Genomic DNA, 26,750 nt, shown 5'->3' on the forward strand with positions numbered 1-26,750 from the left:
AAGCGACAGGAAGAGAAAAATAGTGTGGAAAACGGATCGAAGTGGCAGACCGCTCAAGTGTAGTGTTCAAAGAGAGAGACAAGAACTTCAACTGAATTTCATTATCTCAGTCAAACATGGACATTTTAAATTGAATTGAACTTCGGGAAATAGATGCATGTACATCACCAGAATACACAAGTTAAAGTTCGTATACAGTTCATGTCTTCTTTTGCAGCGTTATGACCCATTCGACAAAGAAAATTGTGAACAATTCGGTTCCCGCTTATTATCTCGAGAAGTCATGCATGGATATTTCAAATTTAAATCTAAGATAAAAATTCTCCTAAAAACAAGTATGTCAAGTTAGTATTTTGTTATGGTCGAATAATACTTGGAAGAGTTTGGACCACTTAGGCACTATTAAAGCCATCTACATGTATATATAGGAAGCTTAAATATTGTTCTCTGATTTTGATAAATCTTATCCCTGTAGATTGAAGGTCACCTATACTTGTTATTGAACTATCGAAATACTTTATCAAACTGAATGATGCGTCCTTGACTGCGTCACGTTATCTTGAGAGTTTGGTAACTTAGTTGGTTGTATATTGTTTAACGTTTTTCACTCATAGGGTGACGTCACCATTGCCGATGAAGGGCTACATAATTAAGGTCTATGCTCGGCGCTTACAGCGTTTGAGCAGGGGGATCTTTATCGAACCACACCTGCTACGATACAGGGTCTCGGTTTTTACGGTCTCATCCGAAGGATCGCTCCATTTAGTCGCCTCTTACGACAAGCAAGTGGTACTGAGGATCTATTTTAACCCGGATCCCCACGGGATATTTGCAAATACAGTCTATGTAGCCTATAGCTTATGAGTGCTCTTGTTTAAGCATGCAAACATTACAATTGGTTTACACGCAATAAATGTTTTAGAATTATTGATGTTTGGGGGGAAATGCACACCGTTTCTAGAACAAAATATAGAAGTTACATAATTGTCGGCACTGGTTTAATCTGTAAGTACATGTATAATGTACACGTCAAAACGTGGGCAGGTATCTTGGCCCTTCCTTCATATATTTTGGGCATTTTAAGTACATTCTCGTTCATTTTGTATAAAAGAAGAAATCATAGAGTGTGAGCAATAGATAAGACAGTGATAACAGAAACACTACCTCTCTTTTATCTCCCAAGTTAAGTTGAGAAACAATGTGCGCGGCTGTTTTATTTAGTATTAGTATTGTTGTGACCTGTTTAAATATACAGTTCGGATTATCACAGAAGGAACTGACAACATGTAAGCAAACGTTTTTATAATTATTTGTAGAGTGTTCTTAGGTACATGTGTCATGACGAAACTCAAATTTACGTAAGAAACTTCAATTCTATAACTTGGTTTCAAATAGTGTACATTCAAATTGGGTGTCATGTAAGGAAAGTTGATTTTACAACTATGATATTGATTTTATTATTTATAAAAATGTACCCAAGTGTCGTGCAAGAAATTTTGATTTCACAACTATATTGTTGATTTTATAACAGATTACCATGCACATGATATGTTATAGATATAATATATTCTATATGAGAGAAAAATTCTAGAATGGGACGTAAAACAACGAACATTTCTATAAGAACATCACAGCTGTTGAAGTGCCGAACGTGGCGCTCAGGGCCGTAGCAGCGATAGTTAACACACGAGTTTTCTATGAAATGCTGCAATCTCATATTTCTATTTGTACATTGTAGCAATCTTTACACTCTTATTTATAAACTAATGAGCTCGTTCATTATATAGTCGTATCACAGTTTTCTATGTATGATTGATTGATTGATTGTATATTGAATTAAAGTCCCACTCGAGAATCTTTCACTCATATGGAAACGTCACTGTTATCAGTGAGGGGCTGCAATATTTAGGCCTATGCTCGGCCATTACGGCCTTTGAGCAGGGAGGGATCTTTATCATGCCACACCTGCTGTGTCACAGGGCTTCGGTGTTTGCGGTTTCATCCGAAGGGCTGCCCCATTTAGTTGTCTTTTACCAGAAGCAAGGGGTACTGACGACCTATTCTAACTTGGATCCCCACACGGGAAGATTGGTAGAGGGTATGTGAGATGCGCATATTGAGAGGGACGGCCCGGACCAAAAGTCCGCCACCCCTCCCCAACCAAGCTTTTAAGAAAACAGGTAAATTTGTGTTTGCCTATTTTTATATGCACTTCCAGCTGTAAAATGTTAATCCAAAGTATACCAATTGGACCCCCTGAAAAATATACTCGGGATGGAATCCTCGCCCCTAGATTTCTGGATCCTCTCAATATTTACCAACGCTCGCTTTATCGGTAGCACCATCAACATAAATGTAGTATGGTAATATTGCATGCACTTTTATGTAGCAATGTCTGTTTTAAAGACTACTCAGTGAGTAGATTTGAGTCAATATATTGACAAGACGATTGCCATTTCCAAACAACTTTTTAACAGTAGCCGAAACACGCATTTTCATTGGATAAGCATGATGTAATCCAAACAGGGTTGTTTTCTCCATCCGCTAGAGGGCGCACTCAAAGCTACGAAAATTGCACTAAATTCTGCCAAGGGTTTGTAGAGAAGTGATGCGGATCGTAGACCCTTGGCTAGCGAAGATGTACATGACTAAGCTGGAAGACAGTCGGTCAGTGTACTGAATCGGGAATCAAGACACTGTATGTTAAATTTGTTTGTATGAAACATAAACTTGTTTTACGTCGCATTCTTGAAGGGCTCTCTCCAGCTTTATGTCAAGTGTCACAATTTTGATCTATGCATGGCGAGTATGGAAGTGAATTAATGTAACATACTTTCTTCAAATTCGATTGAATGATGCGCAGTTGAATAGTTTAATTAACTTTCTTTCGTTTATCTTTTATTCATATCATGGACCGGTCGCGGTGGCTCAGAGGTTGTGTGTTCGCTTCTTAACCTCGACCTTGTGAATTTGAGTCCCGTTCGTGCCATGGCTGCGTCAAACGTTAACATAGGTAGTGATTGTTCTTTAGCCAAATGCTCGGTTGGTTGATTTGTATGTTGTTTTAAGTCCCCCTCGAGAATTTGTAACTCATATGGAGACGTCACCATTGCCGTTTAAGCCTATGCTCGGCGCTTACGGCCTTTAAGCAGGGAGGGATCTGCACGGCTCGGTCTGTGTGGTCTGATCCGAAGGAACACCCCATTTAGTCGCCTCTTACGACAAGAAAGGGGTACTGAGGACCTACTCTAACCTTAGATCCCCACGGGATGCCAAACAGTCGGCATAAAGAAGTGAGAATCACTTTCAATGTAACCTTAAAAATGGAGGTCCCGTGTCGCGGCAAACATTATGTTTCCGTGGTCTCATCATAGTCTGATGAACCGCCCCATTTAGTCGCCTCTTAGGGCAAGCAAGGTGTACTGAGGACCTACATGTATTCTAACCTGGATCCCCACTGAATCCATGATGAGAGGAAGATACCTATTGTTTTTCAAGGTCGTAGCATCAATTAATAGGAAACTTAAAGGCAGATTACAAACCGAACTATTGGAGCTAAAATCGTCCAACTTTTACATATACTCCTCATGCCAAGTGGAGTACGCCTTATGTTCTTTAAGGTCAAATCGGTCGCGGTAGCTCGGTGGAAGAGCGTTCGCTTTGTAATCGGTAAGTTGTAAGTTTGAGTTCTGCTCGTGCCATGACCGCGTCCTCCTTCGACAAACGCTCGGCATTTAGCTAAAAGTAAGAATCATGGGTTGTTTTGTTTTTTTTAGATATTACCTTCCAAAAAAACGGAGATCTTGGCACGATAAAGAACCCACACTGTTACGGCCCTGAGCGCTAAGCTTGAGTTAAATTTGTGGTACTTGTAACAGATGAGTCTCAATATGAGTGAAAAATTCTTAACGCGACGTAAAATCAATCATACTTCAAGTTCAAAGTATCACTTAGTAGAAAACCCTTTTAGGCAATCATTGGCTAAGACCTTCAAATTTGGCACACATGCACCTTATCCTAAGCGGGGGGTGCGTATTGTTTTTCCATGGTCAAAGTCATATTATCACTTAACAGAAAATATTGTTTTAGTTTTCCAGATTTTATTATCGTTATGAATACAGCATAGGCGCCTGGGTCAACGACAAGGATATTGCACTATAACCTATATGTAAACAATGGAGGAAATTCGAACCACGAATAAATATTTCTCTCTGATCTATGGTGTCTCTTTATACATTTTTTCATGTTCCAGGAAGCTTAAATACACGTGTCATTATCACAGAACACTAATTTACCCACGTTTTAAAAAATGTTTTATCGCACTTTATTCATAATATATAACAAGGCTTGCAACTCAATCTACCCCTTTCCGTACCCCATGACAGATATTTGTCGATTAAAAGTTATTTACACTGCTTATCAGCCAGTTTCTGGGCCCCATTCACTCCCAGTAATTCTTCTTTAATAATTAAAATCCTCTAATAACAGCTGTCTATCCGTTGTATAATTTTAATAAAAATAATTCTGTCCAGAGTCATCTCATTCAAATCTCTAATCACGGAAGCGCGTAACCAGTACAAAACTCGAAACGGAATAAGGGATATCCGAATTAATCTCGAGTTCCGAAAGATGCTATGGCTATGTAAACCCAAAGGATATGGAGAGTATTGGCGCTCTATCTAACAACAGCCTAAACTATCAAGGTTTTATGAATTCCAAAACAATGCGACATAAAAAGAAACAACAACAAAGTGAAATAGGTACCCAGAAGTGAACGAGGGGATAAAGGGCCGGTTCCTACCACTTTTCTCCCACTAGGTTCTTTTTCTTTCAGCTTAGATTAGTTTCACTAGCTGTCTTATACGTTCTCTCCCCTCAATTGTTGTTTAGGTGAGATGATTTTTTTTTTTAAAAACTAGGCACGTTGAATCGGGGAGGGGGGGATTGCCCCCCCCCCCCCTTTTTTTTTATAATGACCATTATTTGTGGTTTGTAATACAATCAAATATATTGTGTGAGCCCCCCCCCCCCCTCCCCCTATTTTTCACAGTAGTAGAGAAAGAAGAATCAAGTCCTGAAATAGTAGTAAAATCCTCTACTCACCCCCCCCCCCTCCCCACGGAGTATAAGAAATTAAAAATTGGAGAATTTCTTTTTTATTTGAGGCATTATAAGACATCTCTTCCCCTGCACAAATTAGGAATTTTGTTAATGTATTTTTTCTTTCTTTCTTTTCTTTTGTTATTGTCTTTGCTTGTCAAGAATTTTTTTCTTCTGCTGCTACCGGTCGCGAGAGTTCAATGGTTAAGCTTTCGCTTTGTAACCGGGAGGTCGTGAGTTCGAGTTCCGATCGTTTCATGGCCGCGTCAAACTTATGACGTAAACATAGGTTATGTTTACACCTTTGCCAAACACTCGGCATTTAGAAGTGAGAATCACGGGTTTTTCAGTTTAACTCACCTACAACTGTCTCAATGTGAGTATAACATTCTCGATGGGACATAAAACAGAAAAACCAACCAATGTTCTAGCTTGCCCCCCCCCCCCCTTCTTTTGGAAAATCGAGGATACATTACTGAATTATAATATTAATGGAAGTGAGAACATAATTTGTAATTTGTCTCTCACATACCACAATTGTTAAAGGAACTGATTCACGATTTTCCTCAAAATTTTGTTTTTCACTTTTAATGATAAAAATCTACTGTCTAATATGTTTAAAAGATTTCACATAAAAATGAAGGTTATACATTATCACAGAAGGTCATTTTAGAGAGTTTGTTATTTGTTTTGTAAACAAAGATTGTGGTACATTATTGTTTACGAATTTTTCAAAAGAAATGGATATTGATCAAAGTTTATCATATCTTTCACATTTCAACCATTCTTTAGGTAAAATGTGTCATCTAAAAGTTAAGATTTGTGACTCTGCAGAATTAAGATGCTTTATATTACAAAATTATTGTTTCACTGGTTTGTTTGTATACATAAAATGACTCTCGTCTTTGTTTACATAACACAGACTTAAGGTTGAAATATTGCTTTTATTCTTGCATTCAGAAAGTCAAAATTTTGGTTGTCAACATTAAATGAGTTATACTTTTAATATTTAACATAAAAAATGACAAAATATTTTTCTCAAAAATCGTGAACCAGTCCCTTTAAAGCTGAGGGGGTAGTTGGAGGAAAAGTAGGGAAAGTCCCCCCCCACCCCCCATTTCTTGACATACAAAAACAACAAAATAACAGCAACAAAATTCTTGATTTCTAGGGAGATCCTATATTACCTCAAATATAAAAGAAGTTCTGTAAACTTCACTTTCGTAATCCGCGTGTGGATATTTTAATGCTATTACAGGACATTAAAGCATGCATCCCTCTCATTAAATTCACTATATACTACTCACTAATACTGTTGAAAATAGGGGGGGGGGCACTCACGTCTGCATTACCAAATAACAAATAGCGCCAATACTATCGATATCCTCTGGGGTTTACATAGCCATAGCATCTTTCGGAACTCGAGATTAATTCGGATATCCCTTATTCCGTTTCGAGTTTTGTACTGTTTACGCGCTTCCGTGATTAGAGATTTGAATGAGATGACTCTGGACAGAAAAAAATTATTAAAAATATACAACGGATAGACAGCTGTTATTAGAGGATTTTAATTATTAAAGAAGAATTACTGGGAGTGAATGGGGCCCAGAAACTGGCTGGTAAGCAGTGTAAATAACTTTTAATCGACAAATATCTGTCATGGGGTACGGGAAGGGGTAGATTGAGTTGCAAACCTTGTTATTTATTATGAATCAGTGGGATAAGACATTTTTTAAAACGTGGATAAATTAGTGTTCTGTGATAATGACACGTGTATTTAAGCTTCCTGGAACATGAAAAAATGTATAAAGAGACACCATAGATCAGAGAGAAATATTTATTCGTGGTTCGAATTTCCTCCATTGTTTACATATAGATTATCGTGCAATATCCTTGACCCAGGCGCCTATGGAATACAGGTATTCTCGTGGGGATCCGGATTAGAATAGGTCCTCAGTACCCCTTGCTTGTCGTAAGAGGCGACTAAATGGGGCGGTCCTTCAGATGAGACCGCAAAAACCAAGGTCCCGTGTCACAGCAGGTGTGGCACGATAAAGATCCCTCCCCGCGCAAAGGCCGTAAGCGCCGAGCATAGGCTTAAATTTTGCAGCCCTTCATCAGCAATGGTGACGTCTCCATATGAGTGAAAGATCAATGAACTTTGAAATTTTGTCAGAACCTCCCTCACAGGGCAATACTTAATCATTTAACATTTCAACTTGATTGGTGCACGATGACATACTTAAGGGCTAAAAGAATGTCAAATAGTTTTCTGAATATTTTTTTCTCATCATGGATACAGATATTGCACTGAAGGTATATATCGTGCTTATGTTGTGCCGTTTGCGGTACTCTTGTTTTACCTGCGCCGGGTGCTCTGGGCTATTAGTAGTGATGTTTCTTTATTAAACCACCGTCTACCATGACATGGGAGTTTGATTTTGAGAGTCTATCCAAAAGACCCGCTGTTTAAACGTTTAACATCCCAAGACATTAGTTAAGGAACTGTTGGTAGTACCTCTTACTTAAATTCTGTCATATCCAGGACTCGAACCCAAAATCCCCAGGGAACGGAGGAAGTTTTTATATATATATTGTGACGGAATATACCAACAGATGGGAAATTACGAGCAGTTTTTCTGCCGCCAAATATGTCCGCACTGTATCTCAGGAGGTACTGTCACGTTAAATAACCCGCACTGCTACGACAGTAAAGCACCAAGGATTTGTCTAATTTGTGGTACTTCACCTACAACTAGTTACGTCTCAATATTAGTGAAAAATGTCGACGGGACTTAAAACAAAATAGCAAATGGGTCCTAAGATTTACTGTTTATCGTCATTTTACTGTCTAACTGTCAGCAACCATTGGTCATTACTTTTGAACTGTACTAAAGGAAGGTGAAGATGACGAACATTAATCAATCTCATAATTCCTATAAGCAATACAAGAGTTGGACAGACACGGACCCCTGGACCCACCAGAGGTGGGATCAGGTGCTTAGGAAGAGTAAGCATCCCCTGTCGACCGGTTCCACCCGCGTGAGCCCTAGATCTTAATCAGGTAAACGGAGTTATCGGTAGTCAAAATCAGTGTGCCAAGAACGGCCCAACAATACGCCGGTTTCGAGATACACCCGGGTTATTTCCCTTTGGAGAACTCTTCGTATATAGTGAGGCGCGAAACAATTTGTTTACACGCGGGAGTGGGACTAATATTCATCACTGCGTAAGTGAATGTACTCAGTAAGTTTCTCATGCACTGTTAGATCACCCGAATTCGACTGATACACAAACTAAGTAAGTTATAAGTATTTCGGGAGTAATTAAATATATAGAATTTTTATCATATCACGTTATTTCGTTGGTCATAAGTACCATATCTAAGACATTACTTGCAAATATGACATTGTTTTTTATGTTTCCACGTTAGTAAAACATTTCTTTCGATAGTATTTTGTATTTCCCACATTTACTTATTAAAAGAGAAGCCGCTTTTAATACATTTCATCATCTTCCTCGCTGACTGTAGGTCCACTCTGTCCCACTTAGTCATTCAAAGTTCCACTAAATGCACCTCCTACACAGAAGAGTTCGTATCTCGAAACTGGCGTATTGGTATGTTTTAAATCACGCCAGACAGTATTTGACCCAGTGATAGGTTGTATTGGCAAACTAGATCGTTATAACGACCATAGTATTTGCGAAATGCTGATTTTAAACGAGATGTTTGAAACCCAGCACTATCAACTTGTTTGTCAGTAGCGTGCCTTGATATTTAAAAACTGACCATACGCCTAACAAGCTCTCGCGTATTGAATCAGTTGAGAGATATAAACACCATATGCAGGTGATAATGGAATATTGCTACACAAATATGGGAAGTTGACGATGGAGAAGCTGAAATCATCCCGTTTGTCATAAAGTTTAGTTGTTAGTTTGCCGTTAGAGAGGTTCGCACCTGAGCTTTGGAGTAATGTCAATTTTTTTAATTTCTACTTTGAATTTTTTTAAAGGAAATTATGAAGAAAAACTTGGGGTCGCAACGCTTGTTATTGAGCTACAGTGTTCTAAACGTGACCTTTTTACACTTCAAATTTAGTCAATTAAACTTTATTTGTCTTTTGGTGTCAACACAACATAAACAACACAAATCAATCATTACATAAAATAGATACATAATCATGTCTTCTAACACTACAGATAAAAAAAAGTTTTATACTAGTAATGGAAATTAATAATGATCTTTTTCTACTTGATATGCGAAAAAATTCATATCAAATTTGAGAGTTATTAGGAGTAATGTCAATTTCTAAAATTTCACATAGTTTTCAAGGTCTAGTCTTTCAATTCAAAATGGAACTTTTAAAAATAGGGGTTAAAGACCAATTTTTTAAATTATTGGCGAAAATACAGAATTTTTATACAATATTTCGAGGAAATCAATTTAAACTTTTGTAAGAATCGGCATTCTGTATGAAAAAATATATCAACCAAATTAATAAATTACAACATTTGAACTAGTTCCAAGTCTTAAATACCTTTATCATAAATTATAAAACTGAATGCGTATAGGAGTATAAACATCGATGATATATTGGATGAAACAGAAACTATAATATCACAATTTAGAACTTTTTATTTAATTATTCCTTCCGCCACAAATTATAGTCCCTGCAACACCCTCCCAAAATTTAAATTAACACGATTTTTAAAAACTAGATAGGGTTCAGTAATCCATGTGTAATATGTTTGAACCAATCGGATCAGTATTTGTAAATACTTACATGTAGTTGTAGCATCCAGCACAGTTGTGCTCAAAAGCTCAGGGGTTAACTTCCTTAATGTCTACTTTCAATAAAATATCTAAGTATGAATCAGAAGTGGACGACTCTGTGTTGTCTTTTATTTCCGAGTTCACAGGGATATATCGAATCGACATATGAATGAAAATCATTACTGTTAACAGATGAAACGTCTACGATATATCTAAATGTCGAATTGAAGGCCACAGCAAGAGATATTTTCTTTTCACGTAGAAGTTTTTGAATGAATTCTGCCTCATACGAATTTTTGAAAAGGGTCAGCTAACAAAGGAGCACAATTTGTGCCCATGGGAATTCCAACATACTATTGGAAGACCTGATCAACCAAGACCACCAAGATATTGTCAATGAGGAACTCCAGCATATTTTTTTAATTTCAACATCAGAGTACTTGTGCGTAAAATCAGAGTGGCGTTTAACAAAGTACTTTTTTTGGATGACTGGTCACTAGATAATGTATGCTTTGGGCTCTGAAAACTAAAAGGTCCAAACCAATTGCAATGCTGTAAACTTGCGTCTTGGTCGGGGGCCTTCAACTTCACTTCTATTAGGTAGAAATTAAATGTAAAGTAAATTGTAAATTTCTACTGACATTGGTATTTGTTTTCTCACAGCCTCGGTATGCAGTGATAAACTAGAGAACTGCTCTCAGTTTGGGAAAACTTCCTGTCGGGCACCTTACGAGGAATGGGCACGTGACAATTGCGCTCTTTACTGTGGATTCTGCAGAGGTAAGAACATCATAAAGGTATCATGTACAATATCGTTAATTCCAACCCGAATATTTCAAACAAACACGAGAATCTGGAGTATTCAAACGATGATAAATTGATAATAATCTACAGTGTATTATAATATATCATAAACGGAGTGTCATTCCAGGACCCCCTACCACCCCTGTTCCTTGTGTTGACAAACAGACGAATTGTCAGGATTATGGGGAAAATGTATGTAGTGATCCGAAATATTCTGCGTGGGTTCTCGACAACTGCCGCTACTCCTGTCGACAGTGTTCTTGTAAGTACATAAGTCGCATACATATTCTCCGACATTTAACATTTACTACTAGTATTCATGGATTTTAGAAGCGCATTGTTTTTGTATATGTATATCAGTATACATGTACATGCATTTGTTAGATTCTTGCTGTATGTAAACATTGCTCCAATTTCCCATGATTTTTTTTTTATCAGGTTAGAGGTCATAATGTAGAAGAACATCGTGAAGATAAAAACATATGAAAAGCGTTGTTACAGGAATCTAGGAGGAACATAAATAGGAAAACTAGTTTATCATTTTTGTAGAAACAAATTCATAGCAAGATTACCAAAGGCTTAGTTGTGAAAGTTCCAAACGCGCGTATGTGTCCCGTTCCAATGAACGTTCCTCCATATTTCGGTACAAACGACCATTTTGAATGCTCTTTCAGAATAATGACGAAAGTAACTTTCAAACTGAAAATCCTAAACAGCCAAAGATCTGCATAGCATACTACATATTCGGTGCAACTCTGTTTCTTGATCATGGCGGGTGGTTAGGCCAATTCAACTTGATTGATATATTATCATCCCCGCCCGCCCCTGAAAAATTGACCCGCCCGGAATTTTTTTTTATTTTGCGGAACTTGCGATTTCCGGAAAATTTTCATGTCCGACTCCGGTATTTACACTTTGTTTACATTTCCGGTACAGCAACGTGAAAAGCCACGAGAAGAAAATACATCGTTATGGTTTTCTTAATTTCTCGCGTTTTTACGGGCGTAAATGAAAGGAAGGAATTAATGTTCTTCATATCTTGAAGACGTTTGGTAACTTTCTGTGTTTGAAATTAAAGCTTAACCTGGACTTCGTCTGAATTAAGCATATATTGATATCCATCTGGCATAAATGATGCACTTCTGTTGACAAAACTCGTTTTTCATTAATATTTTTCTCAGAAAATAAAAATTAAGAAATAAAATCCTCCCACCCGCTCCATACTTTTTGATGACCCTTGATGATAATCTACTAATTAAGTTGAATAGGCCTTAGCGTCATTTTCTTAAAACAATTTCAAGTGCATGCATATAAATATCCTGCTAGGTTATAAGATAAAAACAACCTGGACGCCTTGAGTTGAACACCTTCCTAATTGCGGAGCGCCGTCTATTCTTAGAGTCAATGAATTATCTCTGAAAGAATGTTCTTTTACAGCTGAGCAGTTGGCTATTGCAGACTCGAAAACCACCACTCCACGTGAGTACACTTTGATGTGTTTATGTCCAAAAGTCAATTCATTAATGGACCATTGTAATGCCTTTCGATTCTTTCGTATTATATGTCATTTCCCTAGACATGCAAGACTAAACTTAAGTACCCATACGAGAGCATTATTTAGTGTTTTCTAAGCGTATGAGAATGCATATTATTTCTATGACATCAGAAGCCAAGTAAAGCTTGAAATTTCGTTAAAATGATCGAGTCTCGATAAAGTATGGTAAGTATGAGTTACGAATGATCGAGGCAAGCTACTGGCAAACAAGTTGATGGTACAGGGGTTTCAACAATCTCGATTGAAGTCAGCATTTCGCAAATTCTATGGTCGTAATAACAGTCTAGTTCGTCAATAGAACCTATAATTAAGTCATATGCTACTTGACATGTTTCATACCGATTGTTAGACCGTTCTTGGCACACTGATTTTGACTACGGATAACTCCCTTTACCTGATCAGGATATAGGGCTCACGGCGGGTGTGACCGGTCGACAGGGGATGCTTACTCCTCCTAGGCACCTGATCCCACCTCTGGTGTGTCCAGGGGTCCGTGTTTGCCAACAATCTATTTTTTATTGTTTATAGTAGTTAGGAGATTGATCACTGTTCGTTATCTTCACCTTTCATTATAGGTATGGTAAGTATGATTTACAATTTGCTTGACTTATCCATTTCTATAATTAGTGCACACACTTGAGTAATTCGAAGTTTGTTTTTGTAATCCCCTCATAATTAACGATCGCAGTATTCTTCACCTTTCACCTGTCGGTTATTGTCTTTCCGCACTATAACATGAATCGTAAAAGTTTAACTACACTAGACAGACTTACGACATAGTGAATTGAAATGCAATCTGGAACTGATAAACATTAAGATCATCCATTATGGTTACACTCAGAAATGGGCGAGTTTCAAGTTGTACGCCATGTACTTAAAAGCTTGGAACGGAATCGCTTCACCTTCTATTGCAGATTAGATTTGAAATGACTTCCTCCTATTCATCAAATATGTCTTAATTGTTTGTAAATCCTCAAATATATATCATGTTTGAACTTTCAATCCGTAGAGTCGATAAATTGTCTAGAAAGCACACCTAGCATATACACTTTCACACCCAGGTAAATACCGAGCTGAAATGATGATATCACGTTTAATACACCTATTCCAGATTCTTACAGTAACTGCTAAATCATCAAGTTGTTCAGAAAGCATACCACCCATGGCATTGATAAAGGAATTCAGTTGTATTGTCTGTTCCAAAATAAAAATGTTTTGAGGTATCATTTTTTTAAAAATTCATTCCAATGCAAACAATACAGCCATCAGGTTTTCCGAACATTGACATGATAGCATGATTCTGTATATGTTCATCTACCTCCTGTCAACTTCAAATCTAGTACTCCATCCAAGCAATGATACACCTGTTTCAACCCAGTTATCAATAGGTCTTAACCTAATGCATTTTCCATTTTTAATTTTGAGGGCCTTGGAAAACTACATTACATGCATAGACTAAACCAATCAAAGAAGCCAATTGTCAAATTTTAACTTTTGTATTCGACAAAATAGTTTGACTCTATCATTACCCTACAGAAAAACAATTCTTTGTGACGGTAATGTATCATATAATTTTTTCATTGATTGTAAAGCCAAGGTTGTCTAATTCTGAAATCATCATATCTGTTTGTCTTTGACATTGGGAAAAATCTTGAGTCATGATTAATAAATCATCGATATAATAACATCGTCTAATTTTTTTAAAAATTTGATTCAAACACTACATATACCAGGTGACTCTCGATAACTCGAAGTTCAAGGGACCTTGATAAAACTTCGAAAAATCGATAGATCGAAATTCGGAAATTGAAGGTCCGCCGGTATGGTTAAGATTTTACAGTAAGCGGAAATGTATACCAACAAGATCATATGATATCGTTTTCACGTGTTTTCCTTCATATTCGTCAGGTACTTTGATATGAAAATAAAAAACCTTATTTTGCAATAATAAAAACATTCAAAGTTTATGTATTTATTTGTTCTTTAATCATGTTTAGATAGGCATACAAAACCAAGTTCAGATGACGTTTTACTATCGCAAACTAAACAGAGCACGATGTTATGTCGCTTTACCCAAAACAAAACTTCTAACTAATGAGTTAAAACGATGTTTTAAAGTAACTTTATACAAAGAACAAACTCGAGAAATTTAACAGTCTGTAGATCTCTAAATTATGTAAAAACTTGCTCTCTCGTTGTCACGTCAAAAAGCAATTATATACTCAAGTGTGTCACCTCCACAAAGAAGCACCGCGATGTCTCCCCAATGTAAACACCCAGATACCCCTCCCGCATTCAACAAAATCCAGGTAAGGCCCAAGCGGAAATTATTACACGCTTGTGTAACGGTGGGTATACGCTACCACCATTACGGGACCCAACTTCACTTTGAGAGATCGAGAACTTCGAGAGATCGAACGTTCGAGAGGTCGATAGTAAAACTGCTTTGTTATATAGAGAGAAAAATCGGGACCATGATTTCGAAATTCGAGCCATCGAGAGTCACCTGTATATGTTTCAGAAATTTTGTAAATTTTCTTAGACATGATGTTAACCCAAAAGGCAAAACTACAAATCTTTAAGACTTTCCATTCCACGTAAAGGTCAAATTTGTTTGGTAATCTGAATGAACATTGACAATAAATTAGGCATCCTTTAAATCAACTGAAGTCAAATAATCACTTCATTGAATCAATTCTAAAGCAAATGATAATGTTCAATAAATGCAAGTAGATGTTTCAATTAATAATTGGTTTAAGTTCCATCTTTTTAGGTAATAGGAAAAATCACAGACATAAAAGCGTCTGAAGTTTCTACGACTTCTTCAATAGCACCCCTCCCGTGGGGATCCGTGTTAGAATAGTTCCTCAGTACCCCCTTGCATGTTGTAAGAGGCGACTAAATGGGGCTGTCCTTCGGATGAGACCGCAAAAACCGACGTCCCGTGTCACAGCAGGTGTGACACGATCAAGATCCCTCCCTGCTCAATGGCAATAATCGCCTGGCATAGGCCTAAATTTTGCAGCCCTTCACCGGCAGTGTAGACGTCTCCACATGAGTGAAATATTCTTGAGAGGGGCGTTAAAAACAATATTCAACCAATCAATCAATAGCACCCTTGTCATTCAATAGCTGTACTTTTTGAGACACTAAATTGAAATCCTCCTTTTTTAATTGGATTTGTCAATTGGTAAGGTTCTTCAAAAAATCTATTTTATAACCAGGATGGATTATTTTTTCCCAGTGAGTATTGTTGAGCTTTTTCACCTTACTTGTTGTATGGGTAGGTTTATTTCATGGGGCCTCTGTATTGGCCCTTTTGTCCTCTGCCTCTTTGAGTGGGGTACGGATATTGTTGCCCTCTGTATCTCTGAGTGGGGTATGGATATTGTTGCCTTCTGCCTCTCTGAGTGGGGTATGTATATTGTTGCCCTCTGTCTCTCTGAGTGGGGTATGGATATTGTTGCCCTCTGCCTCTTTGAGTGGGGTATGTATATTGTCGGTCTCTGCCTTTGTTTTTGGTTTGTGTGGTATTGTTACCCTATATAGTTTTTGGGCGATTTCTATTTCTTGGTTTTGAATCATTTAAATGATTTGTTTTCATGTCAATAGGATGTCTGGTGATATCCTCAATTTCTTTCTGTTTGGATACACAAATAATCTGTTATCGAAATTTCAGAGGAAGCAATTTTCCTATATCGGAGTAAACTCAGGTGACCTGTTGCAATTGCGTCGTCCGTTAACAATTGAATATTTTAACTTCTTCTTTATAACTACTATTCCAATTCTTTTCAAATTTCGTATGAAGCATCATTGGGCAAGGGGGACATACAATGTAAATTTCAGGACTCCTGCACCCCTGGGGCCTTAAGAGCGAGACAAAAATTGACCAATTTTTAAAAATCTTCTCTACAACTGCACATGTGTATGAAAAACTAAATGCATAGTGTTGTAGAGCAAGCCTCTACCAAAATTGTAACTTTGATGATCCCCGGGCTAGGGGTTGTGACCTCAGGGCGGGGCCAAACTTACTATATAGTGTTTATTTGTGAAACACTTAGATAACATCTACTTTAGTGCTATTGATACTAAAATTGAAAATAAATGGATATTTAGAAAGAGCAGATAGTTTTTGTGATGATCCCAGAGATAGGGGTTTTGGAATCAGGGTTGGGCCAAAATGGTCCGTTTTTAAATTTTTGAACAAAAGAAATGTTTAACTTCTTGATAAATACCATTTCAACTCTTTTCAAATTTGGTATGAAACATCTTTTGTAAAAGGGGGCCAATTTCAGGACTCTTGAACAGGAATCTTTCTCTAAATGTCAATGCCCTTGGGATTAGTGATACTTTTAACTAGTACTCAAGTGACCAATAAGGCCTGTGGGCCTCTTGTTATGTTAATGCTCTTTCTCGTTGAGACATTGTATAAAGCATTTCTTAACATTCTAATGTAATCTGCTAACATCTTTTTACAATTATGAGGGTCAATTTCTTTTTTGTTTACCAAGATATAGGCCATTTCAACCAAACGGTATAATTCCAGTTGCCAAAGACCTTTGGATTTCTTGTAAATTAAGATCTTCAGTATGAACCTGTTTGTGCATGATGTCCCAAATTTATTTTATTTACACGAGGGACCATCAGCAGATTTCAATTATCTGGATGCTCATACTTTCTGTAACTCAGCAATACTCTCCTTGCTGCTTTCGATGGGCATTGCTGCATTCACGGCCTTTCACAATGCTTTATTTACTTATGGGAGTTTCTGCAGCATTTAATAGTGAAATATCCCATTAATTGTTATCAAGGCTATTATCGATAAATCTGAATCGAATCATCATTTAGAATCCCTTGAAATGTTTTGAGGATCTACTAAAACATGTAGTAGGCGCAATTAGCAATTTAAATTTTCAAAAGCATCAGGAATCTGGTGAGAGTCATATTACCAAACTTGTCGATTTGACATGTCATGTTTGAAAGTATCTACAGAACTGTAGCTCTCTGAAAAAATATTGGGACGGAACAGAGAGCTACAAATGCACCACTTATAAAACTCTTCGATTTACGGCGCACAAAAAGCAGCGCACGATTGAGGCCTGATATCGTTGTATTCTTGTGTTGCTGTCTCATAAATTTAATATAAATTTTTTTAACACATTTTCCTACTATACTTGTGTCCAAACATACCTTCAAATATGCATTAAAACCCCATACGACCCGAAAACTCAGCTTTGAAATGATTTCGTTCGTTGACGTAGCCATGTTAGGTAGCCGGTCAATTCGAATCCCGGTCCATTTCAATACTTGCACAATAACGTCTAAATGTAAACTATTATCCCCACAACTATTTTAGCTAAATATTTTTAATAATATATCATCCCAATTCCTTTGAATGATAATTATTGAAATAGCTAAACTCACGGTAATGCGGCTTTCATTAGTCTGGTCCGGTCTCCATCCCTGCCACACGAGTGTTAAGGACCATATTGGACTTTTGTAGCATTTTCGTTAATCAAGAGCTTATTTTACCTTTAGGAAAACTACATTTTTAAAATTTCTATTAATTATTCGTGTTGATAATAAATGAAGAGCGAATACATAACTTATAACGAATTTTATGACTAGATAGCAACAGGGTTCGAATTGACCCGGCTACCTAACATGGCTACGTCAACAAACGAAATCATTCCAAAGCTATGAGTTTTCGGGTCGTATGGGGCTTTAATGCATATTTGAAGGTATGTTTGACCGGTCAACAGGGGGATGCCTGTTTTATGTTCTTCATAGCATTTATGAGGTTGATTAATGTTCGCTATCTTCACCTTTGTCACTCATGTTCATAATTATGCCATCCCTTTTATGTTACTTGTGTAGGTGTAACGAAACAAAATTTATAATTAAAGTACTGAAAGTACCGATGGGAGTTGATTTTTTTGTAGATTTGCACCAGATGCTTCTGGGACTAAGAATTATCCCCCCCCCCCCCAATATAATAGAGAAGTACACTCCAAATTCATAAATCCCGTGGGGATCCGGGTTAGAATAGGTCTTCAGTGCCCCTTGTTTGTCGTAAGAGGCGACTAAATGGGGCGGTCTTTCGGATGAGACCGCAAAAACCAAGGCCCTGTGTCAAAGCAGATGTTGCACGAGAAATATTCCTCCCTGCTCAAAGTCCATACCTGCCGAGCATAGGCCTAAATTTTGCAGCCCTTCATTTGCAATGGTGACGTCTCCATATTAGTGAAATATTCTCGAGCAATATACATTGACAATATACATGTACAAACAATTGTACATCAATTGCCATCGTATTCTAATAAACTTCAGTCGCTCTCATCATTGTGCATGTCATGTGTTAAATATCCCAGATTGTACACTTTGTAAATTTGCCATCTATCCATTGAGAGTTTATCAGTGTCTGCGCGGAAATTTGCAAAGCAAATAAGCTTAGGAGGCATGATTTCCTTTACACACGAATTGTACTTATTGCACCACAGTCTCCCATTCTTCAACTGTTCGAGAACACCATAATTCCTGCATTGATCTCATGAAGTCGAAAATAACAATCGATTGACCGTTATACGCATATACACTATCCGAAGTTTTTCCACTCTAGAAAATAACAGCATCATGAAACATTTCAAGATAGTTACCAAATTCAGTCTTTCCAAAACCTCCTATTTCCTCCCAGATCCACATAACCTTATTATTTTGACGCTTCAGCTTTTTCAAAGCACGGGCTTGCCATCCATGAAGCTCAGAGGTCTCCTGTTTCGTGTCCACCTGACTTGCATCCAGTTCCGAACGAAATTGGTGGGGGGAAAATCCTCGAACTGCCTCTGCTGCGTAGGAATCATATTGCAGTATGGGTCAGATTTTTTTTATATTAATCTGGATCTTTTGTTTGCAGAAATCCAAGCTTTGGTTATGACACTCAGCCAGTCTTTATCGTGGCCATTGGTAATTCTCCTTACTTACGTAACGGACTGAGTCATTCACCTTTTTAAGTCACCTGAGTAGATTTAGTATGTAGCATCTGTAGGTGAAGGAGACCGGAAATTGTAAATTCCATTAACCCCCCCCCCCCCCCCCCCCCCCATCAAAGGGGTATTGATTTTGTGGTGAAAACTGTAAAATTGATGTATATCTTTAAAAATCCTCTTTACTCGTGGACATCTAACAGAGAAAGTGAGTATATAGTAATGATGAGCAAGGAATCTTCTACCTAAATTGTAAATTTAATGATCCCCGGGGTAGGGGTTTTGACCTCAGGGCGGGGTCAAACTTACTTTATAGTGTTTATGTGTAAAACACTTAAATAACATCTTCTTTTGTGCTACTGATACTAAATTGAAAGTAAATAGATATTTAGAAAGAGCAGGTAGTCATTTACCAAAATTGTAAATTTGCTGATCCTAGGTGTAGGGGTTTTGGTATTAGGGTGGGCCAAAATGTAAAGTTATTAAATGTGTGAACAATAGATTAGAAAGTTTAAAGTTCTTCTTGATAACTATCATTCCAATTCTTTTCAAATTTGGTATGAAGTATCTTTGGAACAAGGGGGACATAAGTTGTAAATTTCAGGTTTCCTAGGGGCAGGGCAAACTGTCAAATATATACAATTTTCAAAAATCTTCTTAAGAACCGCACACGTGTGAGAAAAACCAAATGCATAGTGATGTAGCGCAAGAAGGACTCTACCAAATTTGTAAATTTCATGATCCCCAGGTATGGGGTTCTGGCCCTAGGTCGGGGCCAAACTTACTATCATATAGTGTTTATGTGTAAAACACTTAAATAACATCTCCTTTAGTGCTATTGATAGTAAATTGAAACTAAATGGCTATTTAGAAAGAGCAGGCAGTCCTTTACTAAAATTGTAAATTTGATAATCCAGGGGAAGGGGTTATTCTATCAGGGTTGGGTCAAATTGGTCAGTTATTAAATGTGTGAACAACAGAAATGTTTTAAGTTCTTGATAACCATCATTCCAATTCTTTTGAAATTTGATATTAAGCATATTTGGAACAAGGGAGACATAAATTGTAAATTTCGGGATTCCTGCACCCCTGGGGCTGGGCAAAAACTGTCCAAAATTGACAAATTTGCAAAAATCTTTTTCTCTTCAACCGCACATGTTTAAGAAAAACTAAATGCATGATAGTGATGTAGCACAGGAAGGCCTCTACCACACTTGTAAATTCCATGACCCCCAGGTAGAAGTGATGACTCTAGGGCGGGGTCAAACTTACTATATAGTGTTTATGTGTAAAACACTTAATAGGATCTTCTTTAGTGCTATTGAAACTAAATGGCTATTCAGAAAAGCAGATAATCCTTTACCAAAATTGTAAATTTGATGATCCCAGGTGTAGGGGTTTTGGTATTAGGGCGGGGCCAAACTTAGTATATAGTATTAATAAGTAAGTTTGCTGATACTGTATAAAATATAAATGCATTCTTAGGAATGGCAGAAAAGGGTGTACAAAAATGGTGCATTTCACAACCCAGGGTTTTGACTCTAGGATGGCTCCAAATTTGTTTTTAATGTTAATACACCTTTTATATTATGTAAAGCATTTCATCAGTGTATGCACTTTTGAGGGCATTGGGGTTTTAAAAGAGCACATTTTGTTTTAAACTGTTGCTCAACATTAGAATTCAGAACAGGATATTTTTTTCTAGATTTCAAAGCCCTTGGGAGTAGTGATACTTTTTCACTAGTACTCAGCTGACCGATGAGGCCTGTGGGCCTCTTGGTACATGATTGTATGTCTGGAGGTATCAATTGTTTCTTCTTCGACCACAACCTAAGAGCAGCGAACTTCGATTTTTCTTCGTTGTAAGCACTGCATATGTGTCACCTTTTCCTGTAAACCCGGCACCCCATTCGTTACCTACAGTTATTCCACTTATTTTCTCATCCATTTGTATTGCACATAACTCCTTTAACATTTGGTATTTCTTCATATCCCGATACGTTAAGAAAAAGTTCTGTGTTACTCTTTCAACTTCTTTATCCTTTTTTGGCTTTATCTTACATTGCTTACTTTAGCATGTTTGCATGAAATTAAATACATGTTGTACACACCATTAAACTTTAAGACTTTGAAATTATAACAAGTAAACATCAATATTTCCACTCTCCATTTCTGATGTCTTATTGTTCACTATATAACAGACAACATTGGACGCATTGATTGGTATGTGGATGAGGATACTTATCTTCAAAGAATATATTGTTGATTTCACTGAGGGCTTCAATAAGACTTCTGCGACATACGAAGATGTCCTGACATGAATCTATAATATTAATTCATCGTGTATTAAATGATACGCATATAATTGGCATCAATATCGCACTTTCCCACGATGCCTATCTATAGATACATATCGAATATGGTCAGTAATGATATATTAAGTCTGGATAAAAACCTTAAGCAGATGTATGCATATTCTGATTATAACGCATTATGTTTGGAAGGCGAAGACAACGAACAGCGACCAATCCCACAAGCAACACAAAACAGAGCTGGACAAACACGGACCCCCGGTCACATCAGAGGCGGGAACAGGCACCCAGGTGGAGCAAGCATCCCCCGCTGACCGGCCACATCCGCCGAGAGCCCCACACCCTGATCATGCAAACGGAGCAATCCGGAGTCAAACCAGGGTGCCAAGAACCGCCCAACAATCGGCACGAAACACGCCAGACAGCACCTGACCCAACGACAGGCCGCACTGGCAAACCAGATCGCCACAACGAGAAATGTTGTTACCTTGGAATCCATCTTTGAATAGAACTTGGGGTGCAGTAAAGAATGTTGCTGTTCAGTCAATGGAATTGGCATTTCTTGATTTACGTTCTCCAATTCACGGAATGTTTCACTAGCTTCTGCAACATAGTAGCCGACACCTTCCACAGATTTACGCTATGCTGCACTGCACTCAGATAAAATCTTGTGCGCGGTACTCTTGCCTAAGGAATATACCCATGAGGCAGTCAGGCTTATTTATTCACCTTTCAGTTATTTTAAGTATGAAAATATGATATCTTAAACGTCAACAGCTCTCCAGTAAGTTTGCTAATTATCAAAGCCGATATTGAGAATGTTGAACATTAATTTAGTTTCAATCTTCAGTACTGCAGTTTTAATGGTCACATAGCAATGTTTCCTTCGGACAGAGGCCTTTTACTTTTAAGCCCACTTAAATTAAAAGTAAACTAGTATATATTAAGGATAGCTGATAATAAATAGTACAAAGTACCTCCTCACTGTAGCTGTGATATATACGACCCCCGATGCTTTACTAAAATATCAAAGTTTGAATCATACAATTTACAATGGCCGAAGATGTTCATTAATGCCTTAACTTAGAGTTGTTGCATTTTAAAACCACTGAAAAGTTCGTTATCATTAAGAGCTATGCCGTATTTTGAAATCGGGGTTGTCTGTTTTTGTTAATTGATATTGGTATTCATCGACCGAACAGTTTTCAAAGTCTTTGTTTATATCGAGCACAATGTTGTCCAGATTTCTCTTCTCTATGATACGTCCTTTTTTGTAATAAAGAAAATCATATCCAAAAGGCAAGACTGGACAATCATATGCTGGTAATGAAATTCATAAGAAAAGCTATACGTTTTCCTTCTACCTCGTTGACCTCGGGTAATAATTCTATAGTTTTTGGACTAAGGGTGACTATATTAAACTGATGCTTTTTATCCTTTTCTTCCAATATCCATGGGAAAAGAACTGTACACATAATGAAGACACATGAGTGTTCGATATTTACCAAAAGGTATAATGAAAAAATCAATTTTTCTTTGAAAAGAAGGATGGTAAAAAGGGGCCACAAGCTACTGCTGAAGATGGGAGTCCTATCTTCCAACAGTTTCATCCATGTACATTTGGGTATACTGTCTGAGTACAGTGACAGGTGCAATGCACCTGATGACATTTGGTGTCTAAATTAACTCTTCCGTCGATACGATCAGGGTCTTTCCTCCAAGTGGTAGGTCTTTAATTTCTTGAAAGGATGTTACAAACTCCAGAAAATGTACAACCTTGGAACTAACTACTTTCTCTCTAGCATGCTTTTCTTGTGGCACTGGTATTTCACCTCCAGATTTCCAGACATGGAATAAAATTCATGCTGTGTTACTGATTAATCTTCTTTACTGATAAATATAATATTTTGCGTTGAACAGTTAGTGTTTTAACTTTAATGTAGCTTTGAACTAGAGTCTCTGCACTATAAGTTTTTGGAGATGTATAGTAAGAATATGATTTAACACATTTTGTGAACAAAGCGTCTTTAAGAGCATCAGTTTCGCCTGGACAGATGGTCTGTAAAAGAAATGAAAGACATTCATTTGCTTTAGCAGCTTATCTTCCTTTTGTTTTGTTGCTTGTATTAACAAACGAATCTCCGAGTATTTACTCAGGGCTTTTATTGCGAGGAACTCATTCAGTTTGTAAGGAGATTTGTACCAACCACTAAAACGGTTTTTTTGCCTGTCTGTGGTGTTCCCTGGCTGAAAACAAATGATGTATTACTAAATGTACATGTAAAATATGATAATGGATGACCTATGGAACAGTATTGAGTTCATAATAATAGCGAGTCGACGAGCTCGCTCCAGTGATTACACATATGAGTCACGTGATTTGCTCTTCGTCAGCTGAAAAAGATGAGTATTACCCGTAATGCTGCTGGAACAATGTTGCCGTCACTGCAGTATACATGTACTTCACAATCCCATAATTAAAAAAATTAGATTGTTTAGAAAGTATCATAAACATCTTTTAAATTCCAGACAAGCTTTCTCATAGCATCAAACGTTTTGGTTTTTGCTTGGGTTGAAAGAAAACAAAAAACATTGCAGCTAATATGACTTCACAATGTAACTGTTTATATCCACCGCTATATTTCCCCCGTTGAATGACGAGGCGGATAAAATGCCTATAAGTCGTGTTGCAAGATGCTTCGCTCGTCTCAACGGTCACATCGTACAACATATTACGTCAGTCACAAGCTTATGTAGGGTCATCGTTGGAAACCCACGGTCGGTCGCTCTCCGTTTACCATCGTCGGAAACCCGACCGATCGTGTGGTTCCGACGATGATGTAGGGTTTGAGTTGTAGAACTTTACTCAAGGTAGTACCAGCCATCATGAAGCGATGTACTTTCTTTTGTATCGCACTAATATAAGTCTTAAAGCTTAACAACTATGGTAGGAGGTAGATGAGCTCTGTAAAATATTTCCCCTAAATTGACTAAGTTTATTAACCTGTAAACATCAAAGAAACCTAGACTATTATTGGGAATCACAGTCCTTGCAATATGCACATCTTCGATTTCTTTACAATGGCTTTGTCTTAAAAATTGGGGGTGTTAGATGGATAAACCATGAAATCACTTTATAATATTTTCTCAAAACCGACCAAATGCAACAATCTGGTATTTTTTCAGAAGTTGAAGAAAATTAGAATCCTTCAGGAATTAAATCAGGCTATATTACATGAAGGAACATATGTCCGTCTAAATCCTCCGGTTTTCTGGTCATGACCTCTTTTACAGAGTGTTTGTGTGAGTATTGAAGAGGTGCACATGGCAAGGGTTTTGATTTTTTCAATTCAATGCAGCATGGACGCCATTAAAATCTACCTTTTTAGTTAAAACAACAATGTTAACTAGATTTGTTTTTATGACAAGTACACAATGCCGTAAGTCGGCAGTGTAGTGTTGTAATAGTATTGAATCGCCGTTGTCAGTTTAGTATACATTCAATGTTAATTTGATAATATATGCAAACGACGATGTTGTGTAAAATTTCCAGGGTGAAATTCAGTCCACTGTTGAATTTGAAGACCACAGGATGGATATACGTAGTAATGCTTTTGTTGAATAATGGTATACCACCCAACACCCCCTGAAATTTACAAGTGTATCATTGTTTTGATCTTCCTACCTTTTCAGCACCTCCCCCGTGTGTAGATACATTAGAAAACTGTGATAGATACCCAAGAAGCGTTTGCAGTGATCCGAAGTATGCTCCTTGGGCCAACGCCAACTGCCGCTATTACTGCCGACAGTGTACTCGTGAGTGTAACCAATAAGTAATTAATGAAAGTTTAATTAAGGTATTAGTCGGTCTGTTGTCCATTCCAACTATTTAATATAGGATTAAACGTTTTTTTTTAAAGAATTTATCGATGTGTAAACTCCGGACATTTTGCTCACAAACTGAATAAAAGTGCGAAGCACTTTTATGTTATGTTTGTGAGTAAAATGTCCGGAGTTTACACATCGATAAATTCTTCAAAAAGAAAGTTTGATTCTTATAATTCCAATTCATTCACTTTACTAACAATTCCAAAAATTTGAATAGTTTCCCCGCACTATGTTATTTGTTTTCAGGTGTGTATTAATACATAGCGTTTTCGGATTTATTGATGTGTAAACTTTTGTTCAGCTTTATTTTCGTCCAATCAAAACAATTGTAATAAATAACATTGGAATTATTTGTTGTTATATAATGCACCATGCATATTTATACTTATGATCATGCCAATAACAAAAAAGACCTATACATAGGACTCACGGCGGTTGTGACCGGTCGACAGAGGATGCTTATTACTACTAGGCACCTGATCCCACCTCTGGTGTGTCCAGGGGTCCGTGTTTGTCCAACTCTATTTTGTATTGCTTATAGGAGTTATGAGATTGATCACTGTTCGTTATCTTTATATTTCATAATCTTGAATTTTCCCAAATAGCAGACAGTAGACTTGCATGTGCATCTGTATATATTGATTTGTTTTTCCATTTTGTGAGAGGTGTAAAGTGTTAATTTCATTAGTCCCCCGCGGTTTGTACAACCGAGGGGGACAATAGGTTTCTTCTCTGCCCTTCCGTCCCTCTATCAGTCTGTGCAATTGATTTTCCAATTTTTTTTTCTGTTATGCTTACAAGGATTCATTTGAAATTTGCAGTGTAGTTTCAGAGAAGCAAACTACAGATCAAGTACGAATTTCGTAACGTTTGATGGACAGGTGTTAAAGAAATTCATATATAACGTTTTTATATTCATCTGGGTCGTGTTCCGATGGAAAGGCTGTAAACGTGGGACATCTGAACAACTACCCCAGTTGACAAAACTCGGTCGCTGATTGTGTACAAAAACACTTAATTTTTCATTTCAAGCTCATTAATCGGAAAAGGAACATATCAATGAAAATATATATTAAATCTGTTAATCACACGAGTATTTTTTTCTGTAGTCGGGGAGCCAAAGGCTGATATGTCGGCACTACTCTTTTTACCTCATTCCTACCATGCGACATTATAATAAACCTTATCTCAAGTGCATCTTCAATGCCCATATAAACACTGTAGAATCAGACTATCCTAGTATTAACACTAGGAGAGAAGTTAGACGAACAAACCACGAACTCTGTATGTGATATTTCGTCTAAACTGACTTCAGTCCGACAACATGTAAT

At 37.3% G+C, this 26,750-nt stretch overlaps 1 protein-coding gene across 2 annotated transcripts in view; it reads left to right on the forward strand.

Moving 5' to 3' along the window:
- Window positions 1-1,128: 1,128 nt before the first annotated feature.
- The window catches only part of LOC125659539 (uncharacterized), a 42,723-nt gene continuing 17,101 nt past the window's right edge, over window positions 1,129-26,750 (forward strand). The window contains exons 1-5 of one of the 2 annotated variants that reach the window (XM_048891226.2): window positions 1,129-1,286; window positions 10,541-10,657; window positions 10,809-10,943; window positions 12,119-12,160; window positions 25,225-25,347. In XM_048891226.2, coding sequence (XP_048747183.2) covers window positions 1,199-1,286; window positions 10,541-10,657; window positions 10,809-10,943; window positions 12,119-12,160; window positions 25,225-25,347 — 505 coding nt within the window. In that variant the 5' untranslated portion in view covers window positions 1,129-1,198. Of the gene's footprint in view, window positions 1,287-2,973; window positions 3,014-10,540; window positions 10,658-10,808; window positions 10,944-12,118; window positions 12,161-25,224; window positions 25,348-26,750 lie in introns of those variants that run through there. The other variant, XM_048891227.2, reaches the window with a different exon arrangement.

Source organism: Ostrea edulis, chromosome 9, assembly GCF_947568905.1.
Source record: "Ostrea edulis chromosome 9, xbOstEdul1.1, whole genome shotgun sequence".
Taxonomy (NCBI): Eukaryota; Metazoa; Mollusca; class Bivalvia; order Ostreida; family Ostreidae; genus Ostrea; species Ostrea edulis.